Source organism: Pleurodeles waltl, chromosome 6 (genome assembly GCF_031143425.1).
Source record: "Pleurodeles waltl isolate 20211129_DDA chromosome 6, aPleWal1.hap1.20221129, whole genome shotgun sequence".
Lineage (NCBI taxonomy): Eukaryota > Metazoa > Chordata > Amphibia > Caudata > Salamandridae > Pleurodeles > Pleurodeles waltl.
The window spans coordinates 856,057,902-856,080,651 of record NC_090445.1 but is presented as its reverse complement, the minus strand read 5'-3'; the positions used below and the strand labels follow the sequence as shown (position 1 = coordinate 856,080,651).

Here is a 22,750-nt window from a genome sequence, read left to right as displayed (position 1 = left end):
GCGTAGAGGGCGTTTCCGTAATCAAGCCTGCTGCTGATGAGTGCGTGAGTGACAGTTTTTCTGGTCTCTGTGGTGATCCATTTGAATGTTTTTCAGTATACGGAGTTTGTTGAAGCATGAGGAGGTAAGAGCGTTGATTTGTTGGGTCATCGAGAGGGAGGAGTCTAGGATGATGCTGAGGTTGCGTGCGTGGTTGGCGGGGGTGGGTGCAGGGCCTAGCGTGGTGGGACACCATGGGGGGTCCCAGGTGTTTTTGTGTGGGCCAAAGAGGATTATTTCGGTTTTGCTTGAGTTGAGTTTCAGGTGGTTGGCTGTCATATATATATCACTTTTGTCAATATGTGTGTGGTTTCCCTGGGTGGAAAAGGGTCAGACTTGTCTAGTGGCAGTTTTAGTGCCATAAAGAAGCGCAGAAGGTTTATATGCCTACTGCAAAGAGCACATCTGTATTTTATGTAAATAGCTGAGTACATTAGTAAAGTCTATGGAGAGATGAAGGGCACTTTTGCTGGGTGGTAATGAGGGAATCCGAGGAGGAGGGAGTGGGAGCACCAATAATGATTGTTGGACTGGGCGCAGGAGGTGCTAAAGACTGTGACGAATGGTATGTGACAAGGTGTTTTTTGAGTGTCTTGAAAGTACGTGCTGATTGAGGGAAGAAGCGCAGGTAAGGTGGCCTCTACTGTTGCACGTATCTCACACACACCATCGATTTTGTGACTGTCTACGTAGGCTAGTGTTTTAGAGCAACAGTTTAGCCAATAGCAGAGATGGCATCTTGATGGATGACTGCTGCCTGCACTCGGGTTATAGAGGACCGCTCTGACATAGGATCAGAGACTGAGACATCAGATACTGAGACAGCATCTGAGGGATAGGATAATGGCGCAGACTCTGGGAGTGATTTTTCAGTCAGAGGAGTCCCATTCGAAAACTCCTCTTCCAGTACATTATGAGGAAGGTGATGAGGACAGTCCTGCTGTCCCTTCGCAAGCTGTTCGTGCAACTGGGTAATAGTGGGTTAGGCCAACCCAGAGAGCAGGTGAATGCGGCGGCAAGCAGAGAGAGAGTGCTTTCTTGGGAGCTCACCAATTTAGTTCAGCCCCAAATTCCACCACCCAAATCATATTGTGGAGACATCAAAATTGTCTATGGCAAAACAAACTGGTTTTGTAAGGCAGGCACCTGTGTTTTTGGTCCTGGATTTGGCGGCCATATAGAGAAACACACTAAACCCAAACATTTCTGGAAACTAGACATTCGGGGGAGTCCACAGAGGTGTGACTTGTGTGGATTCCCCAAAGTTTTCTTACCCAGAATACCCTGCAAAGCTGAAATGTTGAAAAAACCCTATTTTTCTCGCATTTCTGTCACACAAACTACAGGAATATGCTGGGATCCACAACATTCCTACCACCCAGTGACTCCTCACCTGTCCTGATAAAAACACTACCCCACTTGAGTGCCTACATCTAGTGCCTGTGTCAGGAATGGATCACCCCAGGGTCAACAGCTGCCTCACGTAAGGACCAACATTGACCGTTGTGTCATCTATTCCTGTCGCAGGCATCAGGCCTAACCACACAAGTGAGGTATCATATTTATCGGGAGACTTGGGGGAACGCTGGGTGGAAGGAAATTTGTGGCTCCTCTCAGATTCCAGAACTTTCTGTCACCGAAATGTGAGGAAAACTTGTTTTTTTAGCCACTTTTTGAGGTTTGCAAAGGATTCTGGGTAACAGAACCTGGTCCGAGCCCCGCAAGTCACCCCTCCTTGGATTCCCCTAGGTCTCTAGTTTTCAGAAATGCACAGGTTTGGTAGGTTTCCCTAGGTGCCGGCTGAGCTAGAGGCCAAAATCTACAGGTAGGCACTTCGCAAAAAACACCTCTGTTTTCTTCAAAAAATTTGGATGTGTCAACGTTGCGCTTTGGGGCGTTTCCTGTCGCGGGCGCTAGGCCTACCCACACAAGTGAGGTATCATTTTTATCGGGAGACTTGGGGGAACGCTGGGTGGAAGGAAATTTGAGGATCCTCTCAGATTCCAGAACTTTCTGTCACCGAAATGTGAGGAAAACTTGTTTTTTCAGCCACTTTTTGAGGTTTGCAAAGGATTCTGGGTAACAGAACCTGGTCCGAGCCCCGCAAGTCACCCCTCCTTGGATTCCCCCAGGTCTCTAGTTTTCAGAAATGCACAGGTTTGGTAGGTTTCCCTATGTGCCGGCTGAGCTAGAGGCCAAAATCTACAGGTAGGCACTTTGGAAAAAACAGCTGTGTTTTCTATAAAAAAAATAGGATGTGTCCATGTTGTGTTTTGGGGCATTTCCTGTCGCGGGCACTAGGCCTACCCACACAAGTGAGGTATCATTTTTATCGGGAGACTTGGGGGAACATAGAATAGCAAAACAAGTGTTATTGCCCCTTATCTTTCTCTACATTTTTTCCTTCCAAATATAAGAGAGTGTGTAAAAAAGACGTCTATTTGAGAAATGCCCTGCAATTCACTTGCTAGTATGGGCACCTCGGAATTCAGCGATGTGCAAATAACCACTGCTCCTCAAAACCTTATCTTGATCCCATTTTGGAAATGCAAAGGTTTTCTTGATACCTCTTTTTCACTCTTCATATTTCAGCAAATGAATTGCTGTATACCCAGTATAGAATGAAAACCAACTGCAGGGTGCAGCTCATTTATTGGCTCTGGGTACCTAGGGTTCTTGATGAACCTACAAGCCCTTTATATCCCCGCAACCAGAAGAGTCCAGCAGACAAAACGGTATATTGCTTTCAGAAATCTGACATCGCAGGAAAAAGTTACAGAGTAAAACATAAAGAAAAATGGCTGTTGTTTTCAGCTCAATTTCAATATTTTTTTATTTCAGCTGTTATTTTCTGTAGGAAAACCTTGTAGGATCTACACAAATGACCCCTTGCTGAATTCAGAATTTTGTCTAGTTTTCAGAAATGTTTAGCATTCCGGGATCCAGCATTGGTTTCACACCCATTCCTGTCACTAACTGGAAGGAGGCTGAAAGCACCAAATATAGTAGAAATGGGGTATGTCCCAGTAAAATGCCAAATTTGTGTTGAAAAATTTGGTTTTCTGATTCAAGTCTGCCCGTTCCTGAAAGGTGGGAAGATAGTGATTTCAGCACCAGAAACCCTTTGTTGATGGCATTTTCAGGGAAAAAACCACAAGCCTTCTTCGGCAGCCCTTTTTTCCCATTTTTTTGGAAAAAACAAAATTTTCACTGTATTTTGGCTATTTTCTTGGTCTCCTCCAGGGGAAACCACCAACTCTGGGTACCATTAGAATCCCTAGGATGTTGGAAAAAAAGGACGCAAATTTGGCGTGGTTAGCTTATGTGAACAAAAAGTTATGAAGCCCTAAGCGCGAACTACCCCAAATAGCCAAAAAAGGGCTCAGCACTGGGGGGGGGAAAGGCCCAGCAGCTAAGGGGTTAATGTCTCAATGTCCCCAGTACTATTTGCACTACTGCACTTTCGGCAGGAAAATCTTCCGGATCCCATTTGGCTCCTGGGAAAAGGGCCCTCCTAAGGAATATGTAAAGAATCTGCTGGAGATGAACCATTTATCAGAAAGAACATTACTGAAGGGAAGTAACTTGTTCTTTGAGAACTTTAGTTGCTCTAAGTAAGGTTAAAACCTTGTTATTCGATAGTCTTGAACGATACCAGATGAATTTCGGTGCTGCACCTATACACACACATGGGTATTGGCATCTTGATTTCATTTAATTTATTTTGTCAGAGTTAGTGAAAAAGCTGTTGAATTGCCAATAAACCTCTACAACATGATTGGGTACCAAAAGATTTTGAATGGTGCTGAAATCTATAATAAAATGAGACCCAAGACAGCAAAAATATACGCAAACCTAAGGCCAGCCCCCTGTGTTGACAGATTGTAGCTGCGCAAACAGAAAAATTCGCTGGCAGTCAACCACCAAAGCTTTGCCCTTTGGGTTAACATAAGGATTAAAAGCACAGTTTTTTTTTCCTCTCTGGAAGGCTGCACTGCACTTGTTCACTTCTTAGATTTAAAGAACGATGTATTATGAAAGTTTAGTGGCAACTGCCGTTACGTTATAATTTACAATTTTTAGCTAGCTATCAAACAAAATGAGACCGATTCCACAGAAGACGGAGTTCTTCAGCATTCACAACTATCAAAGATCCATGAATGGAGCATAAATCTTCCAAATGATACATGTTCTTAAGTATGGTTCTAAACAGGAAGTAAAAAGAAGTTGAGCATGTACCAGATGGCTAAAGAAGGTGCATGTGAAAGTCATGCGCTGTAACCCCAGTTCTGTTGTTAATTTATGGGCTTATGTAACATGGTTTACACTGCATTATGATGTCTCAGAAAACCACAGCGGGGTATTAAGAACACAAGCCATGTAAACAGGTTTCCTCATAGTATGGCTAGATGTGATCAAGATACTACTTGAAGACCTGCAACAAAAATCTAACCTGTTTGTGTCAAATATATATTTCCTTGCACAATTGGTAGATGGAAAAGCCTCTGTAGTGGTCCAATATCATATTATTAGTCTTAGGAATCAAACCAGAGAAGAAAGGTGAAGGGTTTACTGTCTAATGCAAAATGGAATGGCCACAGTGTGTGATAAAAATGGGTTTTCAGATTTTATTGCATGTCCTAGGAAGTACTCATGGATACTTAGGAAGACGGTAAGGAGCTTCAGACAGCTTGAGTTGAAAGATTAACCATTAGCCACCAAATCTTTCAAGCTTATATTAAGAATATATTGAAGATTTATTGTGGCCGACCTATAAGGCTCTTAAAGTAGATGGACATGCATTTCTTTAGGTAGGTTTGAACAAGGATGAACTAGCAAGCAGAAGTAACGTAACAAAATACATGGCATGTTCGAACTTGAGTTCAGCCAAGGTCTTTAAATGAAGAAAAGGGACTGAAGGGAGACCCCCACCTGGCCTTCCTGTGTGGCTGTCCATGAGCTTTCTCTAGAACTATTAGCGTATTCACCTTTAAAGAAGAGGATTCGAGACAACAGGCTCTCAATACTTTCTAATCGAAGTTAGTAGACAATTATGCTCCCACAAATCTATAATCAACATTTAGCACATAGAAGTACATTTGCAATAAATAAATAGTGCACAGAAACACCTGTCTATATGTCAAACTTGCTGTCACCAAGATGATTGTAGCTTAAGCAGATAAATATGTTTCACCAAATTGCTTTGCCTTCTATAGAAGAATAGCTAAGGAAATATTCAACCTATCTTTGAAACGGCAAAGACTGAAGGAAATAAACAGTTAGAGAAACCCCTTTATGGACAAGAATTATGAATGAAATTCCCCCATGCAGAATCTTGGAGCAAATCAGTGCAAGCATTTACGTACAGCACTTTATTAATGGTGACATCTAAGCAAGGTCACGGATAGTCTAAAAACAGTAAGAAGAAACAGATGCGCACTGCAAGCAAGACAAACGTTGATGGGCTGGACTTCCAGTAAACACAGCCAGTAAAACCCAACTGTGAGACTGAGGCTTTTTTCGGACCAACACCTTTAAAGAGGCCAATAAACTGTGCAGGTTTCTGCATAGATTAAATTATGATGCTGCTTTTCATTAGAAAATATTACATTATGGAAACCTAAAACTTAGTTGGGCAAATAACTAAATTTTTAATAACTGTTACAGACGGGTACATGACTGCTCTAATCAGATTGCCCAGGGTCTTAAGCTGCTTGAGGTACAATTTGATAGTACATTAGAGGGTCTTCAGAAGTCTTGAGCAAAGACTGCTGCAGTAATGAAATCGCAAACGTGAGTTCTCATCAAGTACAAAATTTAACAAATACATTGCTCATTTGAAAGACGGAAGACAAACTGCGAAGATAACTTCTATTGATGGCATCTCATGTTGCACTGAAAAAACTCACTCAAGTCTAAACCTCAGAAAGGTAAAAAAGTAACAGCTACAGCAAATGGGTTAAATGTCCCATCAGCAGCAGTTGTGGTTGCATCAAATGTTAAGTATGTGTTGCAAAGTCACTTTTGTTCATCAATAACTGAGCTGGAACCATCATAGATACACTGGTTCTTCACATTGAGAAGACATCTCAAACTGTATATTGAGGGCTAAGCTATCAACTGATCTGAATCATAAGACCCTAGTATCACTCTGTGCGACTGGACATTGAAGAAACAAAACCGACACATGGCTTCCAGTAAAACTACTGAGTCCAAGTCAGGTAGTGCAATGCAATGGTTCGCATGAATTAAATTCAGTGGTAAGACCAATATCTCAGAATGAGCGATGATTAACCTTGTCCGCTGTGTATGTAGCATCAATCCAAGAGGGCTGTACAGTGACCCGCCCCCACCCCTCAGATCCCCAGATAAACGCATGGTGCTCATCAACTACACTCAAAAGGAACAGAGCCCTCAACTAATTATAATTCTTGCAGAGCCGGACTTGAGATATTTTTAGCATCTTTCCCTCTGTAACAAGCTCATTCCATTCTGCATACTGCAGAACTTGTCCTCTCCCAATTACTTTTTATTGTATACTTGGGACAAATTGGTTAATTATACTGCATAAGATTTCAGTTATACCAATAAAAGCCAAATATGAAACTCCAAGAAGGTTTAGGTGACTAACATCAAATTGTGACCAGCTCTTTAAGGATAAATGTGGATGGACCAAGACAAACTCAGCTGCACTAAGTCCAAGACTGGTTATACCTCTTCCGCTACCCGTGCCAGTTTAGAAAGCATGGAAACCCTAGGTTCACATATGACTGAACCAACTTGCATCCCTCAAGACATGAAGAGCTCTATTCAAAATGTGTGCTTATAGCAGGGAGCCCTCCCTTTGGTGACCTCTTGTCCTGCACCAAGTTGCAATGGTCCTTGTGGGGGCTGCTTCTAAGGCTTTCGCACAGGAGCACTAGCCTGCCAGAAACATCCTCCACCAATTGATCCCAATAACTGCATTAATTATATCTCACTTTGAGGTCCCTACAGTAGGAACAGCTTAGGAAGTATACTTTAAAATACTAGGGATTGTTCACAGGTTTATGCAAAGTAGTCCCCACACTCACATATCCAAGGTCCTCCCGATATAATTTGCCAAACAGATACCCAGGTTTGCCTAGAGAAATCTCATTTGCTCTCCTATCATCTAAAACATATCTGGAAGGAGATTACTTCAGTGAAAGGATAAAGTTAAAATTCTGTCAATTTATACATGTATAATTAACAAGCTAGTTTTGCAAAATCAACTGTGATCATAGTCTGGTAAAAAAAATTGCAGAAACAAATTTCCTTACCCGTTGCCTAAAGTGCTGGAGCCACTTGGAGAAGGACTCAGTGAGGAGCAGTGAACAGAAGGGCTTTTCTTAGTAGAGAGGTCAAGCACTCCGTCTACAGAATTAGACACAAAGGAGAATTTTTCTTTTTACAATTAATGTCAATCAGGATAAACCAGGTGTAATGGTTTTCAAGCTTTAACTATACATGGTGAGCTTAGACCTTCGGCTACAAATCCTAAATATATTCCAACAAAGCACAGATAAATGGGCATTGAACAAAAAAGATACTTGCCTGAAACGAAAAAAACGTGAAAAAGAATTTACTTGAAACAATGCCAGAGCACCTAATATTTTATTTTTATTTTTGCCTCCTTCCTCTGTACGTAGGGAGTCTGCATCCTCTCTACACTGAGGCAGCGGAAGGAGTGTGGCTACCAGAGAATATAGGGGGGTTCTTTGCTGCCTAGAAGCAAATTTACTTTCACACTGTAGGATAAGGAATAGGAAACAGCTGCCTTTGACTTCTTGAGTCAGGAACATTATTTGTTTTAACTGCCTGCCTGCGAGACCTTCTACCCTCCTTCTGCAGAATACTGTGGCAGGAAGAGGTGGAGCAGCACCGAAGACTGCTAACATATTGTGAATTGAACACTAGATAATGCACCTGGACGCCATAAGAGAAAAGCCAATGTCCTTCATGAAGGAGACACTACTGAGTGTGCAGAGAGCAAAACCGAAGAGCTTTTTAAACTGTGCCTGTTAGGGTCACTGAGGGGCAGGACATAATTCTGGATTTCAGCACAAAGTTGTAGATTTGAATGGAATGGGACCAGATCCTGATGTACAAACTACAAAAAAAATTGAAGCTGCCCTAAGCTTGATTATGACAAAACACTGCAAATCAGGTGCAAACATCGTTCCTGGTCAAGCAATAGGAGACTGTAGAGGGAATCTTGAGGAACTAACCTGAACGAAGACAAGCTCTTCAGTGACAGTAAAGGCCCAAAGACTTCTAGGAGTAAATAACCAGTGGAACATAGGGGTTCTATGAAAATAGGCTTTAATACTGCTGTATAGGCAACCAAAATATGCTATGCAAACAAAGCACTATAACTAGGGAGTTCTACAATATGATTAAATATTAAAACTTTGCATTTCTGAGAAGAAAGTCTTTCTGTTTGATGAGGTACTACTGGGTGGTTTTAAACTACTCCACAAGGCTATGGAAATGAGAATGGCAGATGGCTCAGTTTTAAAATATGAACATGTGCCACAACTGATTAGGTTTAGGGCTCACAATAATATCTTCTGAACATTTGGTGGTACACCGTGTAATTATTCAATGTAATCCTTAATCTGATCAACTAGCTACCCCCTAAATTCAATACAGCAATTTTAACTCAACTGAAGTGTCTACAGCTAAACAATGCACCACACAAGATTTTATTTAAGAGAAATGTTAAAAACCAGACTGACTGAGTGACAGAATGCAGAGTGCAAACACAAGTTCTTGTTCATGTTAGAACTGTTACATATTACTCAGAGAACTGGCGCTATTCATTCAGCAAGATATTTGAGATTAGTGTTTTAGACCCACAAAATACCATGCATGCCACATATTTTCTAGACTTCCCTTTTCTTTTTTAAATTCCCCCTAATGGGTACAGCTAAACGATAAAACAAAAGCACATAACAAGAGAACACTTCTAAGCTGTGGTAAATGTTGAGTCCGAGCTAACTACAGAGATATAGATATTATGACTTGATCTGAATATATATTTATATTAAATACTCAGATACCAAGCAAGAATATCCATCACTAAACTACAATAAACACAATCAAAAAGCAGAAACAACACATATTTAACCCTTTCAATGCCAGAGTATTGGTGTGCCTCTGTGTCTAAGCGTTTTTGTTGTTTGTTTTTTAAAACTTCATGGGTGATGAGGACAGCCTGGAGCTGTCCTCAGCGCTCATGTGCTGAGGACAGCTACTGGAAGCTCTTCCACTGCCCCCATAAACCCTCCCCCCCCCCCAAAGACTGAGGATGGGAGCAGGAATCTAATCCACTAGATCACAAGGGATGTGTGTTTTGTTGGGGGGTGGCCCCTTGGACAAGGGCCACTCCCTTTGGAGGCTAATTATCCATTTATCCAGATCGGCTGTTTTTCGGTCAATGTGGCCTCTTTTGGGAGGAGGACGGGGGGGGGGGGTGTAACAAGACTCATTTGTAGGCTGGACAGTATTTGAGAGACTACAGTACACAACTTAAATCCCACTCTAGAGCTAGCTGGTGGACTCCTACAAATGTGAATGAGTTGAAGTAGTTCTGGGGTTTAACTTTGATGGGATTGATAAGGAAGTGGTCGCTGTCTTCATATTGGTCTACTAGTTGCTTGATGGCAACTGCTATATTTCCTGCAACTATTGAGTCGTGATCGGTACTTGCTTCTGTTTAGGATGCTGCATCTTGTTGATAATGGAGCACTGCCATACGATCACTCGGACGGAGTCTTTTCAAGATTCGGCCTTTCCTTGATGATTTTGTAGATCGCTTTTCAGAGATCTATGTTCCAGGGAAAGAAATAGCTGTTGATGAGTCTTTGGTCCTGTTCAGGGGCAGTTTGTTTTTTATGCAGTACATTTCTATGTAGAGGGCACATTATGGAATTACAATGTATATGCTGTTAGAGCATTAATGATCATATCTATGGAAACTGTAAGAAAATTGTGTGGAAACTTGGGAGAGGACTTTTTAACAATGGCCACCATTTATACATAGATTAGGTCTATACTTGTTTCCAGTCGTTCAAGGAATTGCTTAAAGTGGACACTGCTGCATTTGGCACAATCCGCTCTAACCGTAAAGGTCACCATAAAGAGCCTGAATGTAAAGGAAAAAGAAACTTCAGAGAGGACAGTGCAGTGCCTTGCATACTGATGAATTTCTAGCTGTTAAATGATAAAAATACTTCAACTTGCGACTTTTTGGGGTCAGGTTACTGAAGTGTGCAAACCTTTGTGCATTTTACACTACACTAAGAACATGGGTGGCGCAGAAAAACATTATGGATGTCTAAGGGCAGTGGGGAGGCGGGATAGCAGAGAGAGGGTTAAAAAGTATTATGTTGTATTTTCAAGTGGCCAGACAAAAAATAAAATGTTTTCCAAGGAAATGTTTCTTTGGGTGTCTGGAGTCAGACAACACCAAATGTGTGTGGGTTTTCCTAGAGACTGTACTGTGTACAATCAAGTAAATAGTGCAAGCATCTTAACTTGGTGCCAAGACAAACATATCAGCCTGGAGGGTCTTGATTACAGGTCAGTAAACACCTATCGCTCAGTCATATTAGCTGGACATATACCAATTGATAGTACTCAGGTAGGTGAACACCAGATGGTAAGGAAGCTACTAAGAGGTATTCAACTTTCCTCATCCCTGCTGCCAAGATACTCCACCTTTTGGGATGTGAATATGGTCTTGCATTTCTTCCTTTCTTGGCCACAGAATAATTTAAGCAGGAACGAATTATAGGGGAAGTGAGGGATGTTGCTTTAAATGGTTCTTGCAGGACAGTTTCTGATGTAAGGGCCTCTGATTTCATAGGGTGGATGTTCACCCCAAATGGGATCACAACCTCAATAGGGGTACAAACTCTGATTCCAGGGTCCTAACATATCTGGCCTTTAGAGACTCCTAAATTGTGTAAGCATGAGATCATGACAAGGAAGTTAGACCATCCCGAAATACGCCAGTGTGTTACTTTTCTAAGAAAGTTTTTCAAGGCTGTCTCTTCCCCTATTATCACTAGGTGTGTCTGATGGATTATGAGCATTGATGGTTTTGATGATAAGTTTATTTGGAGAAAATTCAACAAGGGGAAGCACAAAGCGGGCATGGTGTTTATGAACTTTTCCGTAGGAGCAAGGGTGGAGACATAATGAATGCACTCGATTGTTCTTGTGATTCCAACCTGTGGTGAGCCTAGTCTCTCTAATGGTAAGCGAATTTGAACTTGCATACTCCTTGCCTCTGATCCTGATATAGAAAGAAAAATTACCTAGCTAGTGAAAACAAAAAATTCTAAGCTATTAAGTATATGGAGGCAAAGGTTACCCCACACAGGAGTTGAAACCGAACAAGTCACCCTTCCTGGTTTCCCATGGTTGCACTATATTTGAAGTAAAATTCTAAGGAGTGGGTATCTCTAGGGCTTCCAGACTGTCTCCGTTTTAATGTAAGTAAAGTTTTTGAAAAGATTGTTTTTCTTATTGTGATGTACCATCAATGTGCATAGATAGAAACTAATGCTAAAGTTTTCTTAAGGAAATGACAAGAAATTGGAATAATACAGGGAGTTTTGAGTTCACAGTGATTGTGTGCAAAAAGAGGGGGCAAAGGAAGCTGGAGAGCCCCTTCAAAGGATAGGATGATACAGACTGGGTAAAATAAACTGTTGTCTCCTTCTAGTGTTCTTGGTACAAAGTATCTTTTGAATTAGAACACCTTGCTGGGGAAGAATAAAGTACTACATAGTGCTAGTCTCCCTATCTTTAATAGAAGTGAACCGCTCTTTTCATTACCTATTACATTTTTCATTACACTGAACATGTCTGATGCATGCTGAGCAATTTATCTACCAAAATATAGTAATTCCCTTCAGTCTTTCTCAGAGAAGATATCCCTGCCTAGGCTGGAAGAAAACATCCCCCTGGTTTGCAGAGCAAGTGGGTACCATTCATTTGGATTGTGAAAGACTTTGAGCAGGGATCAAGCTATTTGACACCAGGGAATATTTTTACAGGGAAGCTTCTAATAGAGATGTCTGCAGCATGCAGGCCTAGGATTAACCCTTACCCAACTGTTGACCTGCATGGAATTCCCCCAGAGTTTTGTCTCATGTTGTTGAGCCGGTTTTGGCTAGTCACAGAACTCTGTGCCCTTTGTCCCTGTTAAGCAGAAGTAAAGTGTCTGTGCTCTCTTTTTTAAATGTGTCAAAATTGGCATGCACCCACTTGGCATGTTGACTTTACTTAGAACTCCATACTATAAGGTATTGCCTGTACCCAGGGCTGGTAAATCTGCTACTAGTGGCCTCTAGCACTCATTGTGCCACCCACTGCAGTGGCCCTGTAAAGTATGTCTCAAGGCCTGCCACTTCAGAATTGCTGTGCAGTAACTAACCCGCATCTGTCAAAAATCACCCTTTTGACAGGCCTAAAACATCCTTTTTTAATATCTGAGCCACCCCTAATGTAGGCCTTATTGCCCAATAAGTCAGGATGCATAGTTTCTAAAAGTAGAACATGTAGAAATTAATGTTTTGCTTGTCCTGGCAGTGATAAAGCTCCAATGTCATTTATCACTGTGGCAAGGCTGGTTTTCCCATAGAAAAATCAGTGGGTGGAATTATAACAACTTACAATGCTTAATTTCAGTTTAGGAGCAACTGACAAAATTATTTAAAGACTCATTTCAAATGTAACCTTAAATGTAACTTAATGATAAAGTCGGATTTTAAATTACTATTATGGAAACAACACTTTTAGAAACACGTCTGGTCTCTGTCTAAAACCAAACGGACTCTCTGCCACTGTCCAGTACCACGTGACTGCTGATGCCTTCCCTGCATATGGATTGCTCCCAGAAAGGGAAAAAAGCTTTAGTTCTGGGGAGGTGTTTTTTTCCCATGGGCAGGATGGGCTAGGGGCTGTGTCCAGCCCCTTTCTGAGCTTGAAAGAATGCCACACCTGTCACTGGCAGATGCAGCTCACCCTTGGGCCTACCTTCCTTTTGTCTTCCTGGTCAGACTGGCTCTAAAATCCAGTGGGAGTCAGGAGCTGCCTCCCACTGGAGGTTTAGATGGCAGACAAAGACTTACTCCCACAGGCTGGCAATGTCCATAAATGTGGACACTCCTGGACTTGGGAATAAACAAAAGAAGGACTGGGCTGCTGTCTGAAGAAGCTGAAGGAAGACAAGACCTGCTTTTCTTGAACCCAGACATTCAGAAGGCTCCGAGTGTCAGTTGGCTGGCCTGTTTGAGGTACAGGGACAAAACAACTTTAAGAAGCCTTTTCTTGGTTTCCAGCTGACCAAAACAAACCGGGTCTGACCTAGTCCACCTTATTCTAGACTTCCTAACCCCCCCCCCTCCGTAACCACTCCACCCCCCAAATACTGTCCACAAGGTCTCAGACTCTTGGTTGTGGTCAGAGTGTATTCCTCCCTGCCTAACTGAAAGCGCTACCAGACTCCATGGACCAGATTACACACCACATTAAACACGAGCAGCACCAGAGTAAGGCTGTCAACATTTGACGACTGCTTCACCAGAAACGATGCCCATCGACTTTGAGCCCTCCCACAGCAGTTCACAGTCGAACTATCTCTCAGTTCCAGTCGACTGCCTGACCCTGCTGAAGACTTTCTACTGCCACAAAAAGTTCTAAGTGACACAGTAACTTTGTTGCCAAGACGAACCCAGCCCCTGTCGCAGGTCAGCTGTCCACTGCAGCCCCAACTTCGGACTTCAACCTCGTCTAGTGTGAACAGATACACAAGGATGGTGTTTTTTGGTGCGGTGTTCAACTCAAACTTTAAAAAGGTGTATGTATTCCTAACCCTGCTTATTGATTTTTTTTAGTTTTGGAATAATTTTTGTTTTTTTAATTCTCTGTTCTTCTAAATTGGTTTGTGCTTTTTCTTGTGTTATGTTTTAACTTTATTACTATTTGAGTATTGTATAAATACTTTACTCATTACCTCCAAGTTAAGCCTGGCTGCCTTGTGCCATAGCTACCAGGAGATTGAGCACAGGTTTATTTAGTGACTTTTGTGATTCACCCTAACAAGGATTGTGGGTATTATTTGAGGTGGGTTCTCAACCCTCTTCAACTAATACTGAAATTAGTTACTTACCAATGGCAAACATTTCTAGACAGTAAAGATTCAGGCAAAGCCAGAGTGCATCTAACAAGCCATATCATCTGGTTACCTAAAAAACAAAAAAATAAAAAATTCCAGAACTCTCAATGTTCCCAGACTTCTACTGCTAAAAACAGTACCCAATTTGCCCTTGCATTTCTGGGCCTACTGCACATGGCAGGAAATGGCAAAAACGGAACATGTGAAGATGAAGCTCAGATTGACAATAAAATCACTTCACACTTTTGAACTGTTCTTGTTCACTAGAAAAAGGCCAATCCAAATACAAGAGTGCTGTCTTATCAAGAGAAGCGTGGGAACATGGAGTTGTAGGACTTCTGCTGCACTTGAAGTATGGAACGTAGCCACAGAATTGTGAAAGAATTGTGTTTTTGAACCAACGTTTGACATTTGTGAAGCATTCTGGGAAGAACATGTAAGATAGTGACATCCAAACAAACCACAGCACACAAGAGACCCCAGGTATATGTTTTCCACAAATGTCTGTGTTTGGCAGGTTTTCCCAGGTGCTGAGCAACCCCATGCCCAAATACCGGAGCTAGCCTTAAATCTGTAAATCAACTTTAATTCCAAGGTTCATTGCTGCACAATTCACAGTGGAGCTCTTGGATCTTCCCTGTCCAGCTCAGTATACCACCACTCTTGTGGGAGTATGATTGTAATGTGTATACTTGTGCATTGCTATATTTAGGAGTCCACCACACGGGACATGTTACAGACGCTGTCTTTTGTTTGTTATTTATGATTTCTAAGGTACATTGTTAAAATCAATAAAAAGTGCTTGATACACAATCAATCAGTTCTGCATCTTTCTCCAGACGATGACCCACATATCAGGTTAAGAATGGATAAAACGTATCACCTTCGACAATTGTGTTTAAAATACTACACATATATCAATTTCATTGAGAAATGCAATTTTAAGGTATCCAGGGACCTTTTTCCAGCTTCCTTCTATTATGTAGACAGATGCAACATGAATACGGTCTTTAAGTGCAATCGTTACTTTGAAGGTTTTTTATGAGACTACGTTTCTTAGCCTTATTTCAGATTCACAACACAGGGAAAGAATTAACCTTCCAGCTCAGTTCATTTTTACTGAATGAATATTCCAAAAATGGTAGACTAATATCTTTTTTGATATTTCATTAGATATGCCTTGACACAAACATCTTGATATTAATGCATGTGATGATATACAGGGGCTTCTTACTTTCTGAATTCCACTTTGATACATTTCTTATTGTGACTTTCGATGGCATGGTTACTTCAAGACAACTGACAAACAACATTTTTTTTTCAATTTGCATCACAGACACATATGCATGTATTGATAAGATTCTCATACAGGCTCTCACCATACTTGATAACTTATAGTAAAATGTTTCTAATAATTGGGACTCTGCAACATCTAACTAATTTCTATATACATCGTACACACGTAATTCTGTATTAAAGCCATGGTTTTTTTAGGATGACAAATGCTTTTTAGTTAGATTCTTTCAAAATGTGCCTGTGCTCATGAGGATATATAAAACATACAATGATGCCCAAATAAAAAGCAGATGGTGCATCTGTTTTTATGTGGCACTAAGTTTGATAACAGTAAAGAGTCTTATCCTAGCGTAAGAAGTAGTGCTAAATAAAAACGAGCGCACTATCCTTTTGTGTGCCCCTTAGAACTACATGTGAAACATTATCAATGTTTTGTTCCATTTGATTCTTGTACTGGTTTGGATCATCTACGCATGGGGTTAACTCCTTTTACGTATGGTTTCATAAAGTTCTCTTGCTGGGTTTCAGATCCATTTTAAACAAGGGCGTTCCTATCTATTGATTCCAGTCTCCGGACATTAACGATCTTTAGGTTATTCATTATACTTCCAAATACTGTGAAGTAGGCCATAAATGTGACATTTAGTTTATTCATTTAACCTTGATGCCATATTACTTCTTAGAATGAAAATGTCACTTACCCAGTGTACATCTGTTCGTGGCATCAGTCGCAGTAGATTCGCATGTTCTGCAATAGCTCGCCATCTGGTGTTGGGCCGGAGTGTTACAAGTTGTTTTTCTTCGAAGAAGTCTTTCGAGTCACGGGACCGAGTGACTCCTCCTTTTGTCTCCATTGCGCATGGGCGTCGACTCCATCTTCGATTGTTTTTCCCCGCAGAGGGTGAGGTAGGAGTTGAATTGTAGTAATAGTGCCCATGCAATGGAGTGACTAAGTATGCACCTATTTAAGGTTGAGATGATACATATATAAATAATTGAAGGTAACTTCCAAACTGCTACAGGCTCCCGGGGAGGCGGGTGGGCACATGCGAATCTACTGCGACTGATGCCACGAACAGATGTACACTGGGTAAGTGACATTTTCAGTTCGATGGCATCTGTCGCTGTAGATACGCATGTTCTGCATAGACTAGTAAGCAGTTATTTCCCCAAAAGCGGTGGATCAGCCAGTAGGAGTGGAAGTAGTTTGAAATAATGTCCTTAATACGGCTTGACCTACTGTGGCTTGTTGTGCGGATAACACGTCTACACAGTAGTGCTTGGTGAATGTGTGAGGCGTAGACCATGTGGCTGCCTTACATATTTCTTGCATTGGGATGTTTCCTAGAAAGGCCATGGTAGCACCTTTCTTTCTGGTTGAGTGTGCCCTTGGTGTAATGGGCAGCTGTCGTTTAGCTTTAAGGTAGCAGATTTGGATGCATTTAACTATCCATCTGGCTATACCTTGTTTTGAAATTGGGTTTCCTGCATGAGGTTTTTGAAATGCAATAAAGAGTTGTTTAGTCTTTCTGATGTTCTTTGTTCTGTCAATGTAATACATCAATGCTCTTTTGACATCTAATGTATGTAGTGCCCTTTCAGCTACGGTATCTGGCTGTGGAAAGAACACTGGAAGTTCCACTGTTTGATTTAGATGGAACGGTGAAATAACCTTTGGCAAAAATTTAGGATTGGTCCTTAGGACGACTTTATTTTTGTGTAGTTGTATAAAAGGTTCCTGTATAGTAAACGCCTGAATCTCGCTTACTCTTCTCAGGGAAGTAATGGCGATGAGAAATGCCACCTTCCAGGTTAGGAACTGTATATCGCAGGAGTGCATGGGTTCAAAAGGTGGACCCATAAGTCTAGTTAGGACAACATTTAGGTTCCATGAAGGAACAGGTAGTGTTCTTGGTGGTATAATTCTCCTAAGGCCCTCCATGAATGCTTTAATGACTGGTATTCTATATAGGGAAGTTGAATAGGTAGTCTGCAGGTATGCAGATATTGCTGCAAGGTGAATCTTAATGGAAGAGAAAGCTAGGTTAGATTTTTGTAAGTGAAGCAAGTAACCCACTACATGTTCTGGAGTTGTGTGTAATGGTTGTATTTGATTAATATGGCAGTAGCAAACAAACCTCTTCCATTTACTTGCATAGCAGTGCCTGGTGGATGGCCTTCTTGCTTGTTTTATGACTTCCATACATTCTTGGGTAAGTTGTAAGTGCCCGAATTCTAGGATTTCAGGAGCCAGATTGCTAGATTCAGCGATGCTGGATCTGGGTGTCTGATCTTTTGGTTGTGCTGTGTTAACAGATCTGGCCTGTTGGGCAATTTGATGCAGGGTACCACTGATAGGTCTAGCAGCGTTGTGTACCAGGGTTGCCTTGCCCAAGTTGGTGCTATCAATATGAGTTTGAGTTTGCTTTGACTGAGTTTGTTTACCAGGTAAGGAAGGAGAGGGAGAGGAGGAAAAGCGTAAGCAAATATCCCTGACCAGTTCATCCATAGGGCATTGCCTTGGGATTGTTTGTGTGGGTACCTGGATGCGAAGTTTTGGCATTTTGCGTTCTCCCTTGTCGCAAACAAGTCTATCTGAGGTGTTCCCCAGAGTTTGAAATAAGTGTTCAGAATTTGGGGGTGAATTTCCCATTCGTGGACCCGTTGGTGATCTCGAGAGAGATTGTCTGCGAGTTGATTTTGTATCCCTGGTATAAACTGTGCAATTAGGCGAATTTGGTTGTGAATTGCCCAATGCCAAATTTTTTGTGCTAGCAGGCTTAACTGCGTGGAGTGCGTCCCTCCCTGCTTGTTTAGATAATACATTGTTGTCATGTTGTCTGTTTTGACGAGAATGTATTTGTGAACTATTATTGGTTGGAAAGCTTTTAGTGCTTGAAAAACTGCTAGAAGTTCTAGGTGATTGATATGCAGTTTTGTTTGATGTACGTTCCATTGTCCTTGTATGCTGTGTTGATCGAGGTGTGCTCCCCACCCTGTCATGGAAGCATCTGTTGTTATTACGTATTGTGGCACTGGGTCTTGGAAAGGCCGCCCCTTGTTTAAATTTATGTTGTTCCACCACAGAAGCGAGAGGTAAGTTTGGCGGTCTATTAACACCAGATCTAGAAGGTGACCCTGTGCTTGAGACCACTGTGATGCTAGGCATTGTTGTAAGGGCCTCATGTGCAGTCTTGTGTTTGGGACAATGGCTATGCATGATGACATCATGCCTAGGAGTTGTAATACCATCTTTGCCTGTATCTTTTGTGTTGGATACATGCGTTGTATGATGGTGTTGAAATTTTGAATTCTTTGTGGACTTGGAGTGGCTACTCCCTTTGATGTGTCTATTATGGCTCCCAGGTATTGTTGTACCTTGCGTGGCAGAATTTTGGATTTTGTGAAATTGACGGTGAACCCGAGTTTGAAGAGGGTTTGTATGATGTGATTTGTGTGATTTGAGCACTGTATGAACGAATGGGCCTTGATTAGCCAGTTGTCCAAATATGGGAACACATGTATTTGCTGCCTTCTTATGTGTGCAGCGACTACCGCTAGACATTTGGTAAAGACTCTTGGTGCGGTTGTTAATCCGAAAGGCAGTACCTTGAATTGGTAATGTATTCCTTTGAATACAAACCTTAGGTATTTCCTGTGCGATGGGTGTATTGGTATATGGAAATATGCATCCTTGAGGTCTAAAGTTGCCATGTAGTCGTGTAGTTTTAGCAATGGCAATACTTCTTGTAGTGTGACCATGTGGAAGTGGTCTGATTTGATGAAAGTGTTCACTACTCTGAGGTCTAGGATTGGTCTCAGCGTTTTGTCCTTCTTTGGTATCAGAAAGTACAGTGAGTAAACTCCTGTGTTTATTTGTGTGTTTGCCACTAATTCGATTGCATTCTTTTGCAATAGTGCCTGCACTTCTATCTCCAGGAGATTGGAATGGTGTGTTGTTAAATTTTGTGCTTTTGGTGGTATGTTTGGAGGGAATTGTAGAAATTCTATGCAATAACCATGTTGGATAATTGCTAGAACCCAAGTGTCTGTAGTGATTTCCTCCCATGCTTTGTAATAATGACCTATTCTTCCCCCCACTGGTGTTGTGTGGAGGGGGTGAGTGACATGTGAGTCATTGTTTAGTAGTAGGGGTTTTGGGGCTTTGAAATCTCCCTCTATTTCTAGGGAATTGCCCTCCTCTATATTGTCCCCGAAAACCTCCTCTATACTGTCCCTGGTAAGTGGACGGTGTTGCTTGTGAGGTGCTGGCTTGTGTGCTTTGACCCCGAAACCCCCCTCGAAAGGGCGTTTTACGGAATGTGCTGTAATTCCCTCTGCTCTGCGGGGAGTAGAGTGCGCCCATGGCTTTGGCAGTGTCCGTATCTTTTTTGAGTTTCTCAATCGCTGTGTCCACTTCTGGACCGAACAGTTCTTTTTCATTAAAAGGCATATTGAGAACTGCTTGTTGAATCTCTGGTTTAAATCCAGACGTTCGGAGCCATGCATGCCTTCTGATAGTTACAGATGTATTAATTGTCCGTGCAGCTGTATCTGCAGCGTCCATGGAGGAACGTATCTGGTTGTTGGAGATGGTCTGTCCCTCCTCAACCACTTGTTTTGCCCTATTTTGGAAGTCCTTGGGCAGATGTTCAATGAGATGTTGCATCTCGTCCCAGTGGGCTCTGTCATAGCGCGCAAGTAGTGCCTGGGAGTTCGCGATGCGCCACTGGTTTGCAGCTTGTGCTGCGACTCTCTTACCAGCTGCATCGAACTTGCGGCTTTCTTTATCTGGGGGTGGTGCATCTCCAGATGTGTGAGAGTTGGCCCTTTTCCTAGCCGCTCCTACAACGACAGAGTCTGGTGGCAGCTGTGTAGTGATGAAAACCGGGTCCGTAGGAGGCGGCTTATACTTTTTTTCCACCCTTGGTGTGATTGCCCTACTTTTGACCGGCTCCTTAAATATGTCTTTTGCGTGCCGGAGCATACCAGGGAGCATAGGCAGGCTTTGGTAGGAGCTGTGGGTGGAGGAGAGTGTGTTGAACAAGAAATCATCCTCGACCTGTTCTGAGTGGAGGCTTACGTTATGAAATTGTGCTGCTCTAGCCACCACCTGAGAGTACGCGGTGCTGTCTTCTGGTGGAGATGGCTTTGTAGGGTATGCCTCCGGGCTGTTATCTGACACTGGGGCGTCGTATAGGTCCCATGCGTCCTGATCTTGGTCACCCTGGCTCATGGTGGTGTGAACTGGGGAGTGAGATGGAGTTTGTGCTGGTGAAACGTTAATCACGGGCGGAGGAGAGGGTGGTGGTGTAACTCTTTTCACCACTTTTGGTTGTGGTGCTTGTTCCGTTTGGAACTCCCACCTTCTCTTTCTCCTAATGGGGGGAAGGGTGCTTATTTTTCCTGTCCCCTGCTGAATGAAGATACGCTTTTGCGTATGGTCCACATCAGTTGCTTGTAGCTCTTCCTCAAACCTATGCTTTTGCATTTGGGAGGTTAGCGAGTGCTCTTCTGTATAAGAGCCTGAAGCTGGGTCGCTTGCAGTTTGTTTCGGCGTCGAAACTTTGTCTGCGTGTTTTTTCGGCTCCGAGGTGACTTTTTTCCTTTTCGGGGCCGAAACCTCTCGGCGTCGATCTGTTTCGGTGCCGCTGTCTCGGCGTCGAGCCGTGTCCACACCGGCATCTCGGTGTCGAGGCTTGTCTCCAGCACTTTCTCGGTCCCGAGAAGGCTGCGTGCCGGTGTCTCGACCGGAGTCGGACCATCTCGGCACTGTTTGGGCCTTTTTCGGTGCCGACGGTCGGTCACCGAATTTATGGGTTGAGCCATGGCCTGGTGGCAGTGGCGTCCCCTGGGCCTTGTAAATGTTTCTTTGTGTGGTTTTCGACGTCTTACTCACGGTTTGTGTATCGTCGAATCCTTCGGAGTCTGAGTCTTGGATCGAGAAGGTACCTTCTTCTTCCTGTTCCTCGAACTCCCGTTGGGCTGTCGGTGCGGACGCCATTTGAAGTCTTCTGGCTCGACGGTCTCGGAGTGTTTTTCGGGACCGGAACGCACGACAGGCCTCGCAGGTGTCTTCGCTGTGCTCAGGTGACAGGCACAGGTTGCAGACCAAATGTTGGTCTGTGTAGGGGTATTTATTGTGGCATTTGGGGCAGAAGCGGAACGGGGTCCGTTCCATCAGCGTTCTTCAGCACGCGGTCGGGCCGACCAGGCCCCGACGGAGGATCGAAAAACTACCCCGAAGGGCACCGGAGCTCTTCGATCTTCGATGCGGTGTGGAATCTAAGTACGCCGATCCCGAACGCAACAATACCGACGAAAATCTTCCGAAATTAGCTAATTTTCCGTTCCGAAACTCGGAGCGACAGGAACACGTCCGAACCCGATGGCGGAAAAAAAACAATCGAAGATGGAGTCGACGCCCATGCGCAATGGAGACAAAAGGAGGAGTCACTCGGTCCCGTGACTCGAAAGACTTCTTCGAAGAAAAACAACTTGTAACACTCCGGCCCAACACCAGATGGCGAGCTATTGCAGAACATGCGTATCTACAGCGACAGATGCCATCGAACATATTGTTACTTATAACCTTGCAAAAGCTATCCTATATGGATATCATGGCTACTTCAAGGTGGCATACTATTTAGCCTTGTACGATACCAAATGATGCTCATGAGAATAAATATATGTTCTCAAAATAGCTCCCATTAAAAAAAACAAGAAAAAAAAAACAGAATACAGCCATTTATATGTTGCACACTTATATCACATGGCAGTATTCACCACTAATTACAAAGACACTTTAAGGGTTATTACAAAACCTGGCGGTCTCATGTCCGCCATATTTTAACTGTGGTGGTTGGTCTGCGGTTGGACCGCCAGGGTCCGACGGTTGCGTGGTACTAATCCACCAAGGCAGCACTGATTATGACATCATTCTCCACCAGCCTTTTCATGGCAATAGGACCGCCATGAAAAGGTTGGCGGAGAGCGGGTGCAGGGGGCACCAGGGGGGCCACTGCATTGCCTGTGAACTTGACATGGCTTGTAGACAGTGAAAGATTGTGAGGGTGCTGGTTCTCGCTGCATCCTACAGCATTGCCGCCAGCTCGATTACGAGTCAGAGACAATGCTGTAGGGCTAAACTAGGGGGAAACTCTTAATGGGCCTGGCGGCGTGGTAGCCACTATGGCGGCAAAC

The 22,750-nt window shown here is 42.9% G+C and overlaps 1 protein-coding gene across 4 annotated transcripts in view; it reads right to left on the bottom strand.

The window, feature by feature from the left end:
* LCOR (ligand dependent nuclear receptor corepressor) overlaps positions 1–22,750 on the bottom strand; it is a 276,632-nt gene that overhangs the window by 111,668 nt on the left and 142,214 nt on the right. For all 4 annotated transcript variants that reach the window (XM_069239600.1, XM_069239601.1, XM_069239598.1 and 1 more), the window contains exon 4: positions 7,341–7,434. In XM_069239600.1, the coding sequence (XP_069095701.1) occupies positions 7,341–7,434 (94 nt within the window). The remainder of the gene's footprint in view (positions 1–7,340; positions 7,435–22,750) is intronic.